Source organism: Budorcas taxicolor, chromosome 21, assembly GCF_023091745.1.
Source record: "Budorcas taxicolor isolate Tak-1 chromosome 21, Takin1.1, whole genome shotgun sequence".
Lineage (NCBI taxonomy): Eukaryota > Metazoa > Chordata > Mammalia > Artiodactyla > Bovidae > Budorcas > Budorcas taxicolor.
The window spans coordinates 24,273,610-24,291,781 of record NC_068930.1 but is presented as its reverse complement, the minus strand read 5'-3'; the positions used below and the strand labels follow the sequence as shown (position 1 = coordinate 24,291,781).

At 51.6% G+C, this 18,172-nt stretch overlaps 1 protein-coding gene across 1 annotated transcript; it reads left to right on the top strand.

Moving 5' to 3' along the window:
- The first annotated feature begins 442 nt into the window (after nucleotides 1–442).
- IDH2 (isocitrate dehydrogenase (NADP(+)) 2) lies at nucleotides 443–17,682 on the top strand. The gene is made up of 11 exons (XM_052659418.1): nucleotides 443–659; nucleotides 8,823–8,914; nucleotides 11,444–11,609; nucleotides 12,078–12,238; nucleotides 12,330–12,473; nucleotides 13,322–13,458; nucleotides 13,652–13,803; nucleotides 16,124–16,236; nucleotides 16,409–16,506; nucleotides 16,581–16,673; nucleotides 17,277–17,682. Exons 1-11 carry the CDS (start codon nucleotides 545–547, stop codon nucleotides 17,362–17,364), a joined length of 1,359 nt encoding a protein of 452 aa, XP_052515378.1. The 5' UTR covers nucleotides 443–544; the 3' UTR covers nucleotides 17,365–17,682.
- The last annotated feature ends 490 nt before the right edge of the window (nucleotides 17,683–18,172 follow it).

Here is an 18,172-nt window from a genome sequence, read left to right as displayed (position 1 = left end):
GCCCGGAAATTTCAGCCCAGCCAATGCGAAGGGTGCAGCTGTTTGTTCAAATTTGCCTTTTTGGGCTTAAGCTGATGCGTCAGCAATTGACATTCTGGTTTAAATAAGGCATCCTGGAATGAGAGTTATTCCTCGCTAACGGCTCCCCCAGTCCTCCAGCTCCCATCCCCTGCTCCCGGGTGCCAGTCGGTCTCAGCGTGTTCCAAGGTCTGGCCTTTACCTGTAGACGGATCACGGTCTCACTCGCCTCTCGCTCCAGTGGAGCCGAGCCTCCTCCGGTGCCCGGCGAACCTCGGGCTGGGTGTGGGGGCGGAGCCTCGGCTGGTGCAGGGCCGGGGGAGGAGTCCCCCCGGCCGGACTCCGCCTCCTCCCGGTGAGGCCCAATAGGGTGGCGGCCCCCGCAGCCCCGCCCCGGCCCTGCCCGCGCGGCCCGCGCTTCGCAGGCCTCCGCAGCCCGCCACCAGGCAGCCGCCGGCGCTCGGATCTCGCCTACCCGGGTTCCTTCGCTCGCTCATCCGCCAGTCCGACCGCCCACTCGCTCGGGATGGCTGGTTACCTGCGGGTCGTACGCTCGCTCTGCAGAGCCTCTGGCTCCGGGTCGGCCTGGGCGCCAGCAGCCTTGACAGCCCCCAACTTGCAAGAGCAGCCGCGGCGCCACTGTGAGTGCCACGAGGAGGGTCCGGGCGGGGTGCGCGCCCGGCACCGCGACGTGGCGGCCTTCCGGGCGGGGACCGGCAAGCGCGACCCGGGACGCCCGCGGGCCAGGGACGGCGGGGTAGGGCACACAAAGAGCCGGCGCACTGGGGCTTGCTCCCCTGCCCCACCTTCCAGGCCGTGCCAGTCGCAGGGGTGGGGACTTGAAGAAAGGTGGCAACTGGTGGCCCGGGCGATCTCGGCCCTTGCAGCCCTGTGCCCCGAGATTTTCCCACAGGGGGGTTCTGGGGGTATCCCGGGCTCAGAGGGTATCCTGCCCTCCCTGCGCTCCTGGAGGGAGACAAAGCAACCGAGTGGGTGCCGGAGCTCCTGGCCCGCTCCCCAGCGAGAGGGAGGGTCGCGGCGCGGTCCCTGATCAGACAAAGGAGGGGAGGGAGGAGGCAGCCACTTCCCCTTCCTTCTCACCCTGGGCGCTAGGTAATCCCTGCTCGCTGTCAGGCGCTTGTCAGCTATTTTTGGAGCCTTTTAGGCTACAGCTGGAGGAGCGTCCTTTTTATTTGGCTTTGTTTGGACGCCCCCGTTCTCCTTGTCGACGCACTTGAAGCTCCATCCTGGGGCCTGTCCTTGGCTTGACCAGCCTCTTCTCGCCAGCCGGCTCCCGCGCCACTCCTGGGCCCTGCCCCCTCACCCGACCAGGAGACCTGGCAACCGAGCCAAAATGTCACTTTCCCAAATCGTGCGTCATAACTTCTGTGGTACCCTTAGTCCACTGCTTCGGACAGACGTGCCGAAGGTCTTTTTTTGGCCGTGCCAGGTCTTCGTTTCGATAAGGATCTAGTTCCCTTATCCGGGATCGAACTCGGGCCTCCTGTATTTGGAGCACGGAGTCTTAGCCGCTGGACCACCAAGGAAGTCCCCAAACGAAAGTAGTCTTGATAAGCAGGGTGATAAGCAGGGCGGCCAGGGACAGGGGAGCCTGGTGGGCTGCCGTCTGTGGGGTCTCACAGAGTCGGACACGACTGAAGTGAGTTAGCAGCAGCAGCAGCAGCCTGAACTTCCATTACCGAGGCAGGCTTGCCCCTCTGACGTTGGTCTGCCCCCTGGCTCTCCTTCGCAGGCTGCAAAAGGCAAGGAACAATGTGGGTCCTGGCTACTGCCTGTTGCCATGGAAACCCCTCTCTTGCCTGGCCTGCACGCAGCCCCTTGGAGTGATGACAAGGGGGTGGGGCCCAGGCAACTTGGTTTTACTGCTGGAGTAGGTAATCTTTAACCTAGTGTGGGAGCAGCTGACCAGAACCTAGAAAGGCCCCAGCACCCTCCCTCTCCTTTCAAGGAGAAAGGGACATTTCTGTTTTTGTATACTCATGGAATTTGTCTTTAAGGAGCCAGCCCTGCAACTCAAGGTTCCGTGGGTCCCCAGACCCCAGACAAAGTTTCCCATATGACACCACCTTCAGCAAAATATGGCAGGAGTTAGATACATTCTCCACTTCTCCCTTTTATTTTTTCTTCTGCACATATGGTAAAAAATAAAATTAAAAAAAACCCCACATAAACAAGAAAACAGAGCCCCTTTGGGGGGACTGAATTTTGGTAACACATAAAAAGAGCAGCCAGTGGCAGGTCCTTTCAGAAGCCCCTAAGAAGGGTTTGGTTATTAATGAGGAGAAAGCCTGGTGTTTGAGTTGGACATGCATGCGACAGTACAGTTGTGACCTCTGCTAGCTTGTTACTTGGCAACGCTGCTGGAGACAGAATACTTGGCATTCCCCTTGATGACAAGAAAAGAATATGCTTTGGCTAAAATACTCTTGTGTTTTTGCTGCCGGGTAATTCCCACACGTGTCTCTTTCTAGTTTTGCGACTCACAGGCCTCCTGCGACTGCTGGTGGTGGTTCTGATAAGTTAGGCTGGGGAAGTGAGGGTGGGTGCTTCTCAACCGCTCAGCCGGATCTTTATCTGGCCTTCCTTAGCTCCTAGCCCGGGAACTTCTTAATTTCCTCACCCCCCTGTTCCTCAACTCTTCAGATCTCCGTGACCTGCTTCAGATCTTGGTGACTTGTTTGCCCCTTTAGATTTCAGAGGAAATTATTTAACGATTGTTCGAAGTTGTGCAGACCTGTCAGTAGTGTTCTTATGTGTTCTCCACCGAGCCTTGTTTCAGCTGCATCAGATAAGACCAAAGCTACCCCATCAGACGTGGAGCTGCTGCTGCTGCTAAGTCGCTTCATTCGCGTCCGACTCTGTGCGACCCCATGGACTGCAGCCCACCAGGCTCCTCCATCCATGGGATTTTCCAGGCAAGAGTACTGGAGTGGGGTGCCATTGCCTTCTCCGAAGATGTGGCGCTAGGGGTAAAGAAACTGTCTGCCAATGTAGGAGACATAAGAGATGCAGGTTGAGTCCCTGAGTCAGGAAGATCCCCTGGAGGAGGGCATGGCACCCCACTCCAGTATTCTTGCCTGGAGAATCCCAGGGACAGAGGAACCTGACATCCGTAAGGGTGCAAAGAGTTGGACACACTGTAGCGACTTAGCATGCACATACCCCATCCGGGGTGTTCTGGGTGGTCATGTTTCGGCCCTGCAGGTTTTAAAGAAAAACTTCTGGAAGGGCCTGGGCCCTGTCCCCCAGATCCTTTATGGAAAGCTGTGGCCTCTTTTACTGATTCCAGGATGGGGTGTTGGAAATTGCTGTCTGATTACTGGAAGTCAGCCTTGTGACTTGCTCTGGAGTTTACACTTCTGTAAACCCATGTTTAAAATGCCAACAGATGGCAAATATTAACACGATAAATTGTGAGCTACTCCAGCCCATTACCTGGCCACCCAAGTACATTCGTGATGGTCTGGTGCCATTTCGTGGTGAGAACTCACCCACCTCTGTGTGGTAATGCATCCCGGGATGAGGAGGGGAGTGGAGTAACTTTCTATCCAAAGGGTAGGTTATGACAGGGCAGCCCTGACCAGATTGAACTGACCGTAGCTTGACATTCATTCATGGACTTCAGCAAATATTGTGCTTCTACTCTGTGCCAGGCACTGTGCCAGGGACACTCTGGGACAGAGCTGGACATAAGGGACGAATATTTCTGCCCTTATGGAGCTTAAATTCTAACGTGAGGAAGGACAGTAGGCAAGGTAGAAGTTGGCTAGTGTGATGTACGGTGACAAGAGCCAAGGAGAACAAACAAGGCAGAAAGATACGGGTGAAGGTTTGGGTAGGGCTGCCGGATAAGACCCCAGTGAATGAAGGAGAGTAAGTCCCCTACATACCACCTAGTTCTGTTCGGAGAGTACCTTCCTTAGACCCATTTGTTCGTAAGTCCAACAAAGTTAGCTTAGATACCCAGCTAACACAATGGGCTATTTAGTACTGTACTGTAATCGGTTGATAATACTTCTCACATAAATAGTCCATAAAAAAAAAAGCATTTTTAATCGTGCAGAACAGTGGCTTGAAAAGTACAGGAGTACAGTACAACACTGGCACACAGGTGCTGGCATCGAGTGAAGCGGCACGAGCAGTGACTGGCTGGAGGTGGGAGATGGTAGAGCGAAGGGCCGTCGGCAACAGGAGAGGAGGGCAGGCTGCGGTGTCACTCAGGCCCGATGCTGGTGCCGCGGGTTCCGGTTCCTTGCTGGAACCAGATGCATGTTCGCATCTTGGAAAGGTTGCATCTTGAAGGTTCATATGTAGGGGACTCACTGTACTGAGGGAATAAGGGAATGAAAACAGGCTGTTTAGTCTTCAGGGGAAGAGGGAATGTCGACGCCAAGGCCATGATGCAGAAGGGCACCTTTGCTTGTCGGAGAAGCAGAAAGTCAGGCTGGCTCAGAGTGCAATATGGGAGATGAGGTCAGGGTTGGGGGTGCTTGTAGGCCACTTTGGAGGATTTTGGCCTGAGTGAAAGAGGAGGCTTTTCAGGGCTTTGAGAGGAGTGTAACTTGATTTACATTTTAACAGGAGCGTGGCTAGCATCAGGGACCTGGTAGGAGGGTTGCTTGGACCTTGGTGGCAGTTGGATTCTGGGCTTATTTTGTAGGAAGAGCCAGTAGAATGTTTGTGATGGTTTGGACGTGGATGCAAGAGAAAGGAAGGTGTGAAGGATGACATCAAAGAAAATGCTAGAGCCTCTTCTGGAATTGCTGCCCAGCCTTCTTGAACCCTCAGGAATTGGGGGCTTCCTCCCACATTCTACTAGGTCTCTGCTGACAGGAGCGTGGGTGGGAATGTGGTGAAACCAGTTACATAGACAGAGGGGGGCGAGGGGGTGCCTGTCTTAGGAGGGCCCTTTAGCCCAGAAACTAGATCTCTTTACTCGAGCAGCAAGTAGATGCTGAAACCCGGGCTGGGTTTTGAAATCCTTACTCCATTCCCCGGCTGGCCCTTGGCCTAATGGACCTCTTGGGACTGGTGTAATTCCATCCCACACTCGGCCCAAGAGGACAGTATTTGTGCAGCAGGTCGTCTGAAGCTTTCATGGTGACTATTACTTGGATTTCAGGTCACCTGTCACCACCTGTCTCCCAGAGAGGGGCAGATGGTGGGGCTGTCTCCACCATAGTGGCTAAACAATAGGCAAGGTTTCAAACTCCAAAGCCTTGGGGTACTCTGGAGGGCACGTGGCAGGGCTGGGATGGAGGGAAAGGCTGACCTCTATCAGCCTGTCCTTCATCCTTGCTGTGGGTGAGCAGGGGCTCAGTGGGATGAAGTGACTCTTTCTATAAGAGGGACTGGATTTTTATGTATCATCTTCTGTTGTTATTTTTTTTTAAAAACTGGTTTAAATTAGGCATTAAAGCATTTTTAAATTTCTTATTTCTTACGGTGGTAAAACTGCACAACAAAAACTTCCACCTTAACCATTTTTATGTGTGCAGTTCAGCGGCATAAAATATATCCACCTTGTTGTTCAGCAGTCTGCACAGCTTTTTCATGTTGCAAAACTGAAACTCGGTACCCATTAAACAACTCTGCTTCCTTTCCTGCCCCCCAGCCCCTGGTAACCACCATTCTACTTTCTGTTTCTATATTTCTGACCACTCTAGGTACCTCATGTAAGTAGAATCGGACAATATTTGTGTCTTGTGTGACTGTCTTGTTTCACTTAGCAGAATGTCCTCAATTTTTTTCCTTGTTGAGCACGTGTCAGCATCCCTTCCTTTTCAAGGCTGAATAGGCTTTCATTGTCTGTATACGGCACATTTTAAAAAATATTCAGATTAAAATTTATTGTTCTTCTGAGTCAGGTATAGGAATTGTGAAAAGCTTAGGTGATATAGTTATTATATCCTTACATACTCAATACCATTTCTAGTTTATTATAAGTTACTTCCCAAAAATGTTAGTCACGGCTGGACTGAAAAAGTCTTTGAGTAATACATAAAGTTTCCATAGGAGCAGGCATATAAGGCTTTGTCATATGCTTATGGAGAACTGTTGTAGGTGTTACAGTTATGAGGTCCCCAGTTTGACTTAATGGGTTAAGTAAGTCTCTGTTACTAGCTGCATTGTAATTTCCAAAAGTAATAATGCATGTAATTAGAAATAAAATAAGAAAAACTTTTTTTCAACTTTTTATTTTGTGTTGGGATATAGCCGATTGACAGTGTCGTTTAGATTCCACATATAAGGGATGTCATACGATGTTTTTCTTTCTCTGTCTGACTTGCTTCATCCAGTATGACGCTGTCCAGGTCCATCCATGTTGCTGCAGATGGCATTATTTCATTCTTTTTAATGGCCGAGTAATATTCCATTGCATATACGTACCACATCTTCTTTATCCGTTCCAATAGAGAAGCTTTTAAAATTAAAGATCTTCTTCTCAAAAACAAATAAGTATTTGGGAAAGGTGGTGATGTTGTTTCTATAAGAACACCACATTGTAAGTCTGATCCAAAGGGAATTTACCATTGTGGAATTTGAAACAAAAGAACCAGTGGCAAAGGCTATTGAGGTAGGGCCAGATCCATCCCTAAAACTTGGAAGCGCTTCCTTTTTTAGTTTGAAAGCAAGTACATCCATGTTTAAGTGGTGTGGGGCCCAGTTTTGGAAAAAACTCAGAATCATGAACATAGTTTACCTTTTTGGCGGAAAGTTTTTTCTTAAACATCCTGGATTAGTTTCCAAAGGGTTCCTTTCTCCTCTTGAACGTTCATATCACACTTTATTTCTCCATTCATCTGTTGCTGGACACTTGGGTTGCTTCCACCTCTTGGCTATTGTGAATAATTCTGTTGTGAACATGTTTATACAGATAACTTTTTGAGACCCAGCTTTTAGTTATTTTAAAACATTTTTTGAGGAAGCGTCATACTGTCTTCCCATAGTGGCCCCACCATTTTACATTCTCACTAGCAATGTACATGGGTTCCAATTTCTTTACATCCTCATCAACACTTGTTACTTTATGGCTTTTGTTTTTGTTTTGATAGTAGCTATCTTAAGGGGTGTGAGGTGGTATCTCATTGTGGTTTTGGTTTGCATTTTCCTAATGAGTAGTGGTGTTGAACATATTTTTATGAGCTTATTGATGTTTTTTTGAGAAATAGCTATTCAAGTCCTTTGCCCCTTTATTAATCAGGTTTGTTGTTGTTGAAAGGACCTGTTTTTTAAGCCTTGGTCACCAAACAGCATTAAAAAAAAAAAAGACCCACTACAAAATGACCCACCCCACAAAACAAACAAGAAGACCCACCCCACAAACAAAATGAGCCTCGGCTGCTGTGGCTCACACCTCCGATCCCTGTTCCCAGCTCCTTGGGGCAGTTGCTTTGAGGAAGGCTGGCACTTGACTTTGATAATAATGCCTCTTGCTCTCTCTGTTATCAGTGGTGATAGTGATAAGGTTAGTCGCTCAGTCGTGTCTGACTCTTTGTGACGCCATGGACTGTAGCCCACCAGGCTCTTCTGTCCATGGGATTCTCCATGCAAAGATACTGGAGTGGGTTGCCTTTCCCTTCTCCAGGGGATCTTCCCAACCCAGGGATCGAACCTCGGTCTCTTGCATGACAGGTGGATTTTTTACTATCTGAGTCGGTTTTCCTTTCCATACTCACTCTTTAAGGATAGGCACTGTGTGTTGAGGTGTTTCAGGAAAGGCCATTTACCCGTGACACCTGGTTGTAAATAAGCGGGCCCTGTGGTCTCTGAGGGTTTGACATTTGCATACACAGCTGGGAGGGCTGCCTGCTGTGGTCTTGACATTGAACTCCCCCACTGAGGTGTGCTGTCCACAGGCTGCTGTGCCTGAAGCTCAGAGCTTGAGTGGAGCCCAGGCTGAGGCCAAAACCTTTAGGACTGGCCCCAAATGGACCTCTCCTTAGGGATTCAGATTATGGTAACTTTAGTTCATTTAAAGGTCTCCCCCTGGTAGCTCAGCGGTGAAGGTTCCACCTGCCAAGAAAGAGACATGGGTTTGATCCCTGGGTCAGGAAGATCCTCTGGAGAAGGAAATGGCAACCTGTTCCAGTATTCTTGCCTGGAGAATTCCATGCATGGACAAAGGAGCCTGGCAGGCAACAGTCCATGGGGTCCCAAAGTGTTGGACGTGACTGAGCGACTGAACAACAAGTATGTTAAAAGGAATTGACTGGCTCTCATCACATTAACTCACAGAAGATGCATCTGAGAATTAAGCGAGCTGGCTCTACAACAGCCCGACAGGTCCAACAGGTTTCTACAGGGCCACTCCTGCTTTAGACCAGGCTTGGTGAAGGTCCAAAGTACCCACTGCACCTTGGGAAGAGCTGGAGCGGTGCCAGCCGTGTTCCATCTTGTTCCCTGGGGGAAGAAATATTTGGAGCCTGTGTTTGCTTTCTGCTTCTCTCCATCTGGCCCACAGGGGCATCCAGAGGCTATGCTTGAGCCGAGGCCCTGGGATCTATCCTGACCCTGACACAAGCCGTGCTCCCTGGGTCTCATTTTTCTTCCTTTTTAGATTTAAAAAAAAAAAAATCTGTTTGCACATCTTTGGAGAGTGAGTCATCAGCTGCACATAATTCACTTGCTGCTTCTGCAGGAGGCGGAGTGAATGCTGGGCAGTGGGACCTGGCTGACACTCCTCCCTGCGTGGTGAAGGGTGGGTCTGGCCAGGAGGAGAAGAGCTCTCCCGCCAACCTCGTCTCGTGGCTGTGATATGCTGTGCGTGTGTCTGGTTCTAGATGCCGACAAGAGGATCAAGGTGGCGAAGCCAGTGGTGGAGATGGACGGCGATGAGATGACCCGTATTATCTGGCAGTTCATCAAGGAGAAGGTAGTTCCCTCCCAAAGTGGGTGGCCTTGCACGTGGCCGGCTGGGCTCAGTGATCAGTCCCAGCTCCCGTCTCCTGAGCCCTGCTTCAGGTCCCTGGGATTCACCCATCACCCTGGTGGGCAGGAGCAACCCTGTTTGTCTCCTTCTGCTCACCCTCCTGTCATGTCCAGACCACTCATGGGCCTTGTTATTGTATTTATTTTTAAAATATTTATTTATTTGGCTGCATTGGGTCTCAGCTGTGGCTCTTGGGCTCAGTTCCACAGCCTGTGGGATCTTATTTCCCAGACCAGGGATTGAACCCACATCCTCTAATTTGGAAGGCAGGTTCTCAACCACTGGATCACCAGGGGAGTCCCTGCTCTTATTATTTTTTTAAATACTTATTTATTCGGCTGTGTCAGGTCTTCATTGTATCATGGGAGAGTTTTTCCTTTCAGCCTATGGACTTTAGCTGTGTTGCAGGCTCAATAGTTGTGGTGCATGGACTTAGGTCAGGCATGGGACTGTCCTCAGCCATCTTTGTCTTGTACCAAGTTTAAAGCATTTTAAAGAATGTGATTAAACATAATCACATATCATGTCTTTTTTTTTGGCTGAATTAAGCTTTTGTTACTCCAGGTGTTTCTTGACTTCCTACTTTTGCATTCCAGTCCCCTATAATGAAAAGGACATCTTTCTATTTCTGCTTTATTGACTATGCCAAAGCCTTTGACTGTGTGGATCACAATAAACTGTGGAAAATTCTGAAAGAGATGGGAATACCAGACCACCTGACCTGCCTGTTGAGAAATCTGTATGCAGGCCAGGAAGCAACAGTTAGTACTGGACATGGAACAACAGACTGGCTCCAAATAGGAAAAGGAGTATGTCAAGGCTGTATATTGTCACCCTGCTTATTTAACTTTTATGCAGAGTACATCATGAGAAACGCTTGGCTGGAATCAAGATTGCCGGGAGAAATATCAATAACCTCAGATATGCAGATGACACCACCCTTATGGCAGAAAGTGAAGAGGAACTAAAAAGCCTCTTGATGAAAGTGAAAGTGGAGAGTGAAAAAGCTGGCTTAAAGCTCAACATTCAGAAAACAAAGATTATGGCATCTGGTCCCATCACTTCATGGCAAATAGATGGGGAAACAGTGGAGACTTTATTTTGGGGGGCTCCAAAATCACTGCAGATGGTGACTGCAGCCATGAAATTAAAAGACACTCCTTGGAAGAAAAGTTATGACCAACCTAGATAGCATATTAAAAAGCAGAGACATTACTTTGCCAACAAAGGTCCATCTAGTCAAGGCTATGGTTTTTCCAGTGGTCATGTATGGATGTGAGAGTTGGACTGTGAAGAAAGCTGAGTGCCAAAGAATTGATGCTTTTGAACTGTGGTGTTGGAGAAGACTCTTGAGAGTCCCTTGGATTGCAAGGAGATCCAACCAGTCCATTCTGAAGGAGATCAGCCCTGGGATTTCTTTGGAAGGAATGATGCTGAAGCTGAAGCTCCAGTACTTTGGCCACCTCATGTGAAGAGTTGACTCATTGGAAAAGACTCTGATGCTGGGAGGGATTGGGGGCAGGAGGAGAAGGGGACGACAGAGGATGAGATGGCTGGATGGCATCACTGACTCGATGGATGTGAGTCTGAGTGAACTCCGGGAGTTGGTGATGGACAGGGGGGCCTGGTGTGCTGTGATTCATGGGGTCGCAAAGAGTCAGACACGACTGAGCAACTGAACTGAACTGAAGCTTTTGTTTTATTCTTCAGATTAATTAACATATATATAGATACAGGAAATACAAGAAACACAGTGGAGGAATTCAATCTGTGTTGCAGATTGAATATTTATCTCCCTTCAGAGAGCTGGCACAGGTTGACTTATCCTTCAGGAATTTCTTTTTTGTTTTTAATTTATTTTCTATGAAGTACAGTTGAGTATGTTGTCTTGATCCGCTGCATTCCGATGCAGTCCCTTGAGGGAGTGAAAGATGATCAGGGATCATGAACCTTTCCTTAGTGGTCTGGGGATGTCATTGTGAGTTGTGGCATGGTGTCTGTTGGGGACAGTGATGTGTTTGAGCCACCACTGCAGGTGGTTCCCAGGGTGGCTGCTTGACTTCTCCAGAGTTTCTGTGGGCTGGGTCTGCCTGGAGGAACACACGGTCCATGTAAAGACTCCCGCCTTGTGTGTCTGTCCCCAAGAACAAGGTTGAGAATTGCCGCTTCTGAATGGGGGAGGAGAGGGAACCCACTGTTTGGAGAACTCTAGATGTGTTTGGAGTGGGGTTTGGCTGAGTTGATGGGCCACGGTGGGGGATCAGTGGTGTTTTATGTGATCCTCGCTGGGGAAGAGCCCTCCAAGGGGCTGCAGCCTGATCTGCCAGCCTCTCTCCAGAGCCCCAGCTTCCTGCCAGCTTTGGCCAGCCCTCCAGAGGTCTTTCCTCTTCCCCTCCCAGATGGGGTGAACCTAGATGCCCCTGAATCCCAGTCAGTCTGGGCTGATGCCTGGCCCCGGCCGTCTGTTTCTAGCTCATCCTGCCCCACGTGGATGTCCAGCTCAAGTATTTCGACTTGGGGCTCCCGAACCGTGACCAGACCAATGATCAGGTCACCATCGACTCCGCGCTGGCCACCCAGAAGTACAGCGTGGCTGTGAAGTGTGCCACCATCACCCCCGACGAGGCCCGTGTGGAAGGTGCGAGGGGGTGGGGGTGGGGACCAGGAGTCAGAGGGTCGCCGTCTCAGGAATTTCGGCTCAGCCTGGCGGGTGGGGCTGGAAGCACAGCGTCTGAACTGAGGCTGGGTGTTGCCAGGTTCATCAGACTGAGCTCCGCCCAGTGTGACGCGGCAGTGTATCGGCTGACAGAGTGCTTACCACGTGCCAGCCACTGTTCTGGGCACTTTACACACAACGTGCATTGAAGTCTCACAGCAACCCAAAGACCAGGCATTTTATCAACAGTTTCATTTTATGGGCACTTGCCTGAGGGGGCACAGCTGGATCTTGAAGCTAAGAAATCTGATTCAGGAGCGCCACTCTTGACTCCGCTGCTTCCCCAGGGCGGTTTTGAGGAGCCCCTTCTAGCTACATTCTTGCTTAGGGTTCAGATCCTGCTCTGAAGGTTTGGGCTGCAGTGGGGCCGCTTCATCTTTGTCCTTATAGAGTTCAAGCTGAAGAAGATGTGGAAGAGCCCCAATGGAACCATCCGGAACATCCTCGGGGGAACTGTCTTCCGGGAGCCCATCATCTGTAAGAACATCCCGCGTCTCGTCCCTGGCTGGACCAAGCCCATCACCATTGGCAGGCATGCCCACGGCGACCAGGTTGGCCCCGGTGGGAGTGGGGCTGCGAGGGCCTGGGACACCCCGCCCCTAGCTGGAGCCCTGGGCCTGAGCCATCTTTTCGTCTCTGCAGTACAAGGCCACAGACTTTGTGGTTGACCGGGCTGGCACATTCAAGGTGGTCTTCACCCCGAAGGATGGCAGTGGCCCTAAGGAATGGGAGGTGTACAACTTTCCCGCTGGTGGCGTGGGCATGGGCATGTACAACACGGATGAGGTGAGCAGCGGCTCCTGGGCTCCCTCCCCCACCCATGTCTCTGACTCCGGCCCCATTGGGTTGGTGGTTCTGACTCTTCCCGTGTCGGTGGCCTCAAGGTCTGAGGCCTGAGAGCAAATGCATCTTTAAATGTGTTCAGGGGGTCCTCTGGTATGCCCAACATCCTGTGCTCATTCTTGGGTGCATCTTGGGGCATACTGGTTGTCAGCTCTTGGTTTACAGCAAACTGGGTAAGTGCTTCTTTCCCTCCCTACCCCCATTTCTTGGCTTTCTTTTCCTCTGTGGTTGGCCTCATTCTTAGGCCGTGAAGAAATGGCCAATACTGGCTCCGGGCTTATCCCTGCCAGCCTGGCTATCCTGGCAGAAAAGAGCCTTTTTGGCTCCTGGTTCCAGCAAAAGTAGATGGCTTGGGTCACATGGCTATCTCCCAGCCAATCATGAAGGCCCAGGGGAGGAAGGGCTCTGATTGGATAAACCCAGGACATAGGAGAGACAAGCAGGTGGGCTGAGGGCGTGGCCCCACCCTAGCCATACGGTTTAAGAAATGGGGAAGGGGATAGCTTTCCCAGGTAAAACTGGGCATCTGCTTTCTCCCAGAAATTGGGAGCAGGGTGCTGGGCCAGCAGCAACAGCAGATGCTCACTCCAGGAAAAGAAAAAATGTTCGTCGCTCAGTCGTGTCTAACTCTCCGTGTCTGTAGCCCGCCAGGCTCCTCTGTCCATGGAATCCTCACTCCAGAGGGGCTGGGTAAACCCTGACTGCCTGGGTCGAGTGCGGGGAGGGGAATGCTGTTCCCAGGGCTGGGCCTGCCCTGGCGGACTGCTCCAGAGACCTTTCTCTCCCTGCAGTCCATCTCAGGTTTTGCACACAGCTGCTTCCAGTATGCCATCCAGAAGAAGTGGCCTCTCTACATGAGCACCAAGAACACCATCCTGAAAGCCTACGACGGGCGCTTCAAGGACATCTTCCAGGCCATCTTTGAGAAGTAATGGCTTCTCCCTTCACTGTTTCCCAGGGAGTCCATGACCCTCCTTCCTGGTCCCCTCCGCCTTGCCCCCCCCCCTCCCCTGCCGGGGAGGCTGTCCTAGCGTGTCTGTCTTGGCCCTGAGGCTCAGGGCGGGATTCCCCAGCCTGTCAGCCTCCTGCCCTCCCCTCACCACAAGCCCCTTTGCTCCCAGGCACTACAAGACCGAGTTCGACAGACATAAGATCTGGTACGAGCACCGGCTCATTGATGACATGGTGGCTCAGGTCCTCAAGTCTTCGGGCGGCTTTGTGTGGGCCTGCAAGAACTATGACGGAGACGTGCAGTCGGACATCCTGGCCCAGGGTGCGCTCCCTGAGGGGATGGAGGGTGGACCGTCAGTTTTCCCTTGCTGGGAGAGAGGGTTGGCTGGGAGTGGGGGTGCTGGTTTGCACATCCTTTTGGGAGGAAACTGCTCCAGTGGAGCAGCAGGACTGGGGGTTGCCTGCTCATTGCAGGGTCTGCTGTAGACACATGCACCAGGGCCTCTCTGGTGTCTGAGTGAGGAAGGGCCATCTGTTATGTTTGGACTGGGGTATTGCTAAGGCTGCCGTTCCAGAGGAAGTAGTACACAGCAATTTAGGTCCTAAAGACCAGGCTTGTTAGCTCTGAGGTTGTTCCCGTTCGTGAAAGGGCCTGTCCATGCAGGAGATGTTCCTGTCCATGCAGGAGACTCAAGAGACACGGGTTCAATCCCTGGGTTGGGAAGATCCCCTGGAGGAGGGCATGGCAGCCCACTCCAGTATTCTTGCCTGGAGAATCCCATGGACAGAGGAGCCTGGTGGGCTACAGTCCATGGGGTCACAAGGAGTCAGACACAGCTGAAGTGACTTAGCACAGCACAGCACATGGAAGGGCCAGGTGACTCTGCTTGGCTCCAGATTTGGATGAGGTTTGGCTCTAGCAGAAAAACGGGAGTAAGTATTCGGTTGACTGAAGAGTTTGTTCAGGTTTTTCTGTAACATCTTTGGCGAAGTTTTTAGCCAACCCAGTACAACCAGATGCTCTTTAAATTGCAAAGAATTTGTTTTGCACAGTAAACCTTTCGGATATAGGAGAATATTGGGGGATGATGGCAAACCCCCCAGCCCTAGAGCATCCTAAAAGACAAGCTGAGTTGCAGCAGAAAGCCATTAGGGAAGAACAGAAAGAAATAACTCAGTTGTAATGGGAACGAGGGGCTTCCCAGGTGATTCAGTGGTAAAGAATCTGCCTGCTGATGCAGGAGACGATGGTTCGATCCCTGGTCCAAGAAGATCCTCTGGAGAAGGAAATGTCGAGTCACTTCAGTATTCTTGCCTGAGAATCCCATGGCAGAGGAGCCTAGGCTCCAGTTCATGGGGTCACAGACAGTCAGATACAATTGAGCACGCACAGATACATTCATCTTATTGGGACTGAGAGCAAGAAAGATAGTGGGAAGAGGCAACATGTATGCATAGGGAGTGGAAGAGAAACCAGGCTCAGTGAACGAGCGGGCTGAGGTCTAGCTCCCATAAGGAAAAAGTGAAGCCCATGCAAGGCTGCAGTGAAAAGGCAGAGGGTCGCCATGCTTCATAAGAACCTTTGCCTTCATTTTGAAAAGTTCAGTGTGATCCTCTCACTAGAACAATTCCTATCTAGGATGGAAGGATGACAAGCCCTAGTACACAAGAGAAAGGCATGAAGTGTGTAAGGACTAGTGAGTGTGAAGGTCCCAGGTGAAAATGGAGAAGGGATCCCCCTTTCTCTGCCCCAGCAGCAAAAATTCTCAGGCAAATAATTTCCCCCTAGAAGTTGCCCACTTTTTCTTTCTTGGGCATTTACAGTTCTTATTATGGTGCTGTGGGGTGCTTTTGAAGCCCAGGAGACCTTTGACCATAGTAAACGCTGACATCTGGATTTGAAAAAATTTGGAAGTAGATCACAAAGCTCTTTTAAATTTTTAAATATTTATTGTTTATTTGACTGTGCCAGGTCTTTGTTGTGGCATAAGGATCTTTGATCTTTGTTGCCGCCCTTTGGGATTTTTAGTTTCATCATGTGGGATCTAGGTCCCTGACCGGGGATAGAACCTATGCCCCCTGCTCTGGGAGTAATGAGTTTTATCCACTGGACCACCAGGGATGTCCCAAATCGTAAAACTTTCAAGTGGCCTAAAAGAGCAGAGAGCTTCCTGGGTAGCTCAAACAGTAAAGAATCTGCCTGCAATTTGGAAGACCTAGGTTTGATCCCTAGGTTGGCAAGATCCCCTGGAGGAGGGCATGGCAACCCATTCCAGTATTCTTGCCTGGAGAATTCCATGGAGAGAGGAGCCTGGCAGGCTACAGTCTGTGGGGTTGCGAAGAGTCAGACACAACTGAGCGACTAACACACACATACTCAAAAGAGCAGATAAAGTGATGACTGTGAAATAGCTGCCCGCAGGCTTTATTCTTCCTGCTTGAATGAGCCTCTTGGTCACCTGCCAGGGTGCCCTGGGGGGCCATAGATTCTGGAGCATCCGGAGGTAGGGGATGTGGATGTATGCCAGCAGGCGGATGAGAACCACCTCTGAGTGCCACCTGCCCTATGCTGGGCCCTGGAGACCCAACACTAGTGCCTGAGGAGAGGTGCTGGCACTGAGGGGGGTCTTCCTGCTCTCCAGGCTTTGGCTCCCTTGGTCTGATGACGTCCGTGCTGGTCTGCCCAGATGGGAAGACCATTGAAGCTGAGGCTGCTCATGGCACAGTCACCCGCCACTATCGGGAGCACCAGAAGGTGAGTGCCAGGGCAGTGGCCGCGTGCCCTTCTATCCCTGGAGCCCGAGCCCACCGGCCCTGAGGGCTGGGAGCATGGGCCTAGTCCTGTCAGTCTAGAGGGGACAGCTGTGTCCAAGGGGCCTTTTCATGGGCTGCTTGGCTCTTCATCCCCCTGCGACCTCTTCCCCCAGGGCCGGCCGACCAGCACCAACCCCATCGCCAGCATCTTTGCCTGGACGCGTGGCCTAGAACACCGGGGCAAGTTGGACGGGAACCAGGACCTCATCAGGTGAGCTGGTTCTGGGCAGGTTCTGGGCCCCGGCTCCATGCAGCTGGGGTCTCACTCTGCCCTGTGCCCTGCAGGTTCGCCCAGACCCTGGAGAAGGTGTGTGTCGAGACAGTGGAGAGCGGAGCTATGACCAAGGACCTGGCGGGCTGCATCCACGGCCTCAGCAAGTGAGTGGTCTGCGGTTAAGGCCAGTCTGGGCTTCCGGGGGCTCAGGGTCCCTTGTAGAGGCTTCTTCCTAAGTCAGCTTGGCTGCCAGGGGACAGGACAAGTCCACGGCCCTGAGTGATGGCTGGGGCTAGCCTCCCCACACCAGGCCCAGTGAATGGGTCCCTATCCCTAGGCCAGCTGCTCAGAACCTTCCAACCCCTGCCGCAACCACCTCCCGGCTTCTCTCAGAAGAGCTTTACTGAGCTGCCTGTTGTAATCTGGAAAAGCAAAGCCAGGCCTCGCTGGGTTCCTGCTGAGTTTGCTGTGGCCCCTCCCCCCTCTTTTTTGCCCACACCATGCTGTATGGAGGATCTTAGCTCCCTGACCGGGGATCGAACCTGCACCCCCTGCAGGCACTGCAGGATTCTTAACCACTGCACCACCAGGGAAGTCCCGCTATGGCCTCTTGACAGTGGGCTCCAGGTAGCCTCTGGTCTGTAGTCCTCTGCACAACTGCACGAGAGGCCTACTGTCTGGATGCTGCCCTGGATTGGGCGGTGGCCGGGGGAGGCGGGGTGGGTGTCTGCCAGAACCACCCTCACATGCACGTGCTCTCTTGACAGCGTGAAGCTGAACGAACACTTCCTGAACACCTCAGACTTCCTGGACACCATCAAGAGCAACCTGGACAAAGCTCTGGGCCAGCAGTAGCGGGCCAGGGTTGCTGCCAGCTGCCGAGCTGGCCGGGCCGGAGGCGAGTGGGCAGCCAGGGGTCCCCCTGCCCCCCCCGACCGACACGCCCCGCGGTGGAGGGTGAGCCTCTTAGCCCCTGTTAGGAGGCCTTTCTAGGGGACGTTTGTTTTTTTTTATAAGAAGTTTTTAAAAGTATCTGTGTGTTTCCCCTCATGGTGACATGAGGCAGGAACAGTGTGTTTTACCTCAGCCGGTGGTATGTTTTGCATACTGTAATTTATATTGCCCTCGGGACACATGGTGCCATATTTAGCTACTAAAAAGTTCTTCACAAAACAGGTCTGCTGTGTTTGTCCCTGAGGGGAAGGAGGCAGCCAGGGCTGAAGAGGCAGACGCCTTCAAAGGGCTGGTGGATTCCAGCAGGGGCAGACTGGGATGCCCAGGCTGCTGCAGGCCTCTGTGGTCAAGGGGCCAGGTGAGGGGGTGAGGGTGGCCGGGCAGCAGGTCTTGGGGGGGTGTTCACTGGGATTTCCCAGCATGTTCTGGTTTCTATATCCTCTTCTCCTTTTTGAGAGTAATCACTTCCCAGTTGATTCCGGTTATATTTTTTTGTTTCGTTGTTGTTATTGTTGGTTTTAACCAACAATATTTTGTTATTGTTGGTTTTAGCCTTCTAAATGTCTGCAGACCTCTTGATTTGCCTGTTTCTCAGTGCTCAAAACAGGTCCCACAAAGTAACCGCCTCAGTTTTCTTGCTCACAGCTGCTTAGAGCTTGAGCCTGGGAGTGTGTGTGGGGCTCCCGTGTGGTTGGTCCAGTCCACTGAA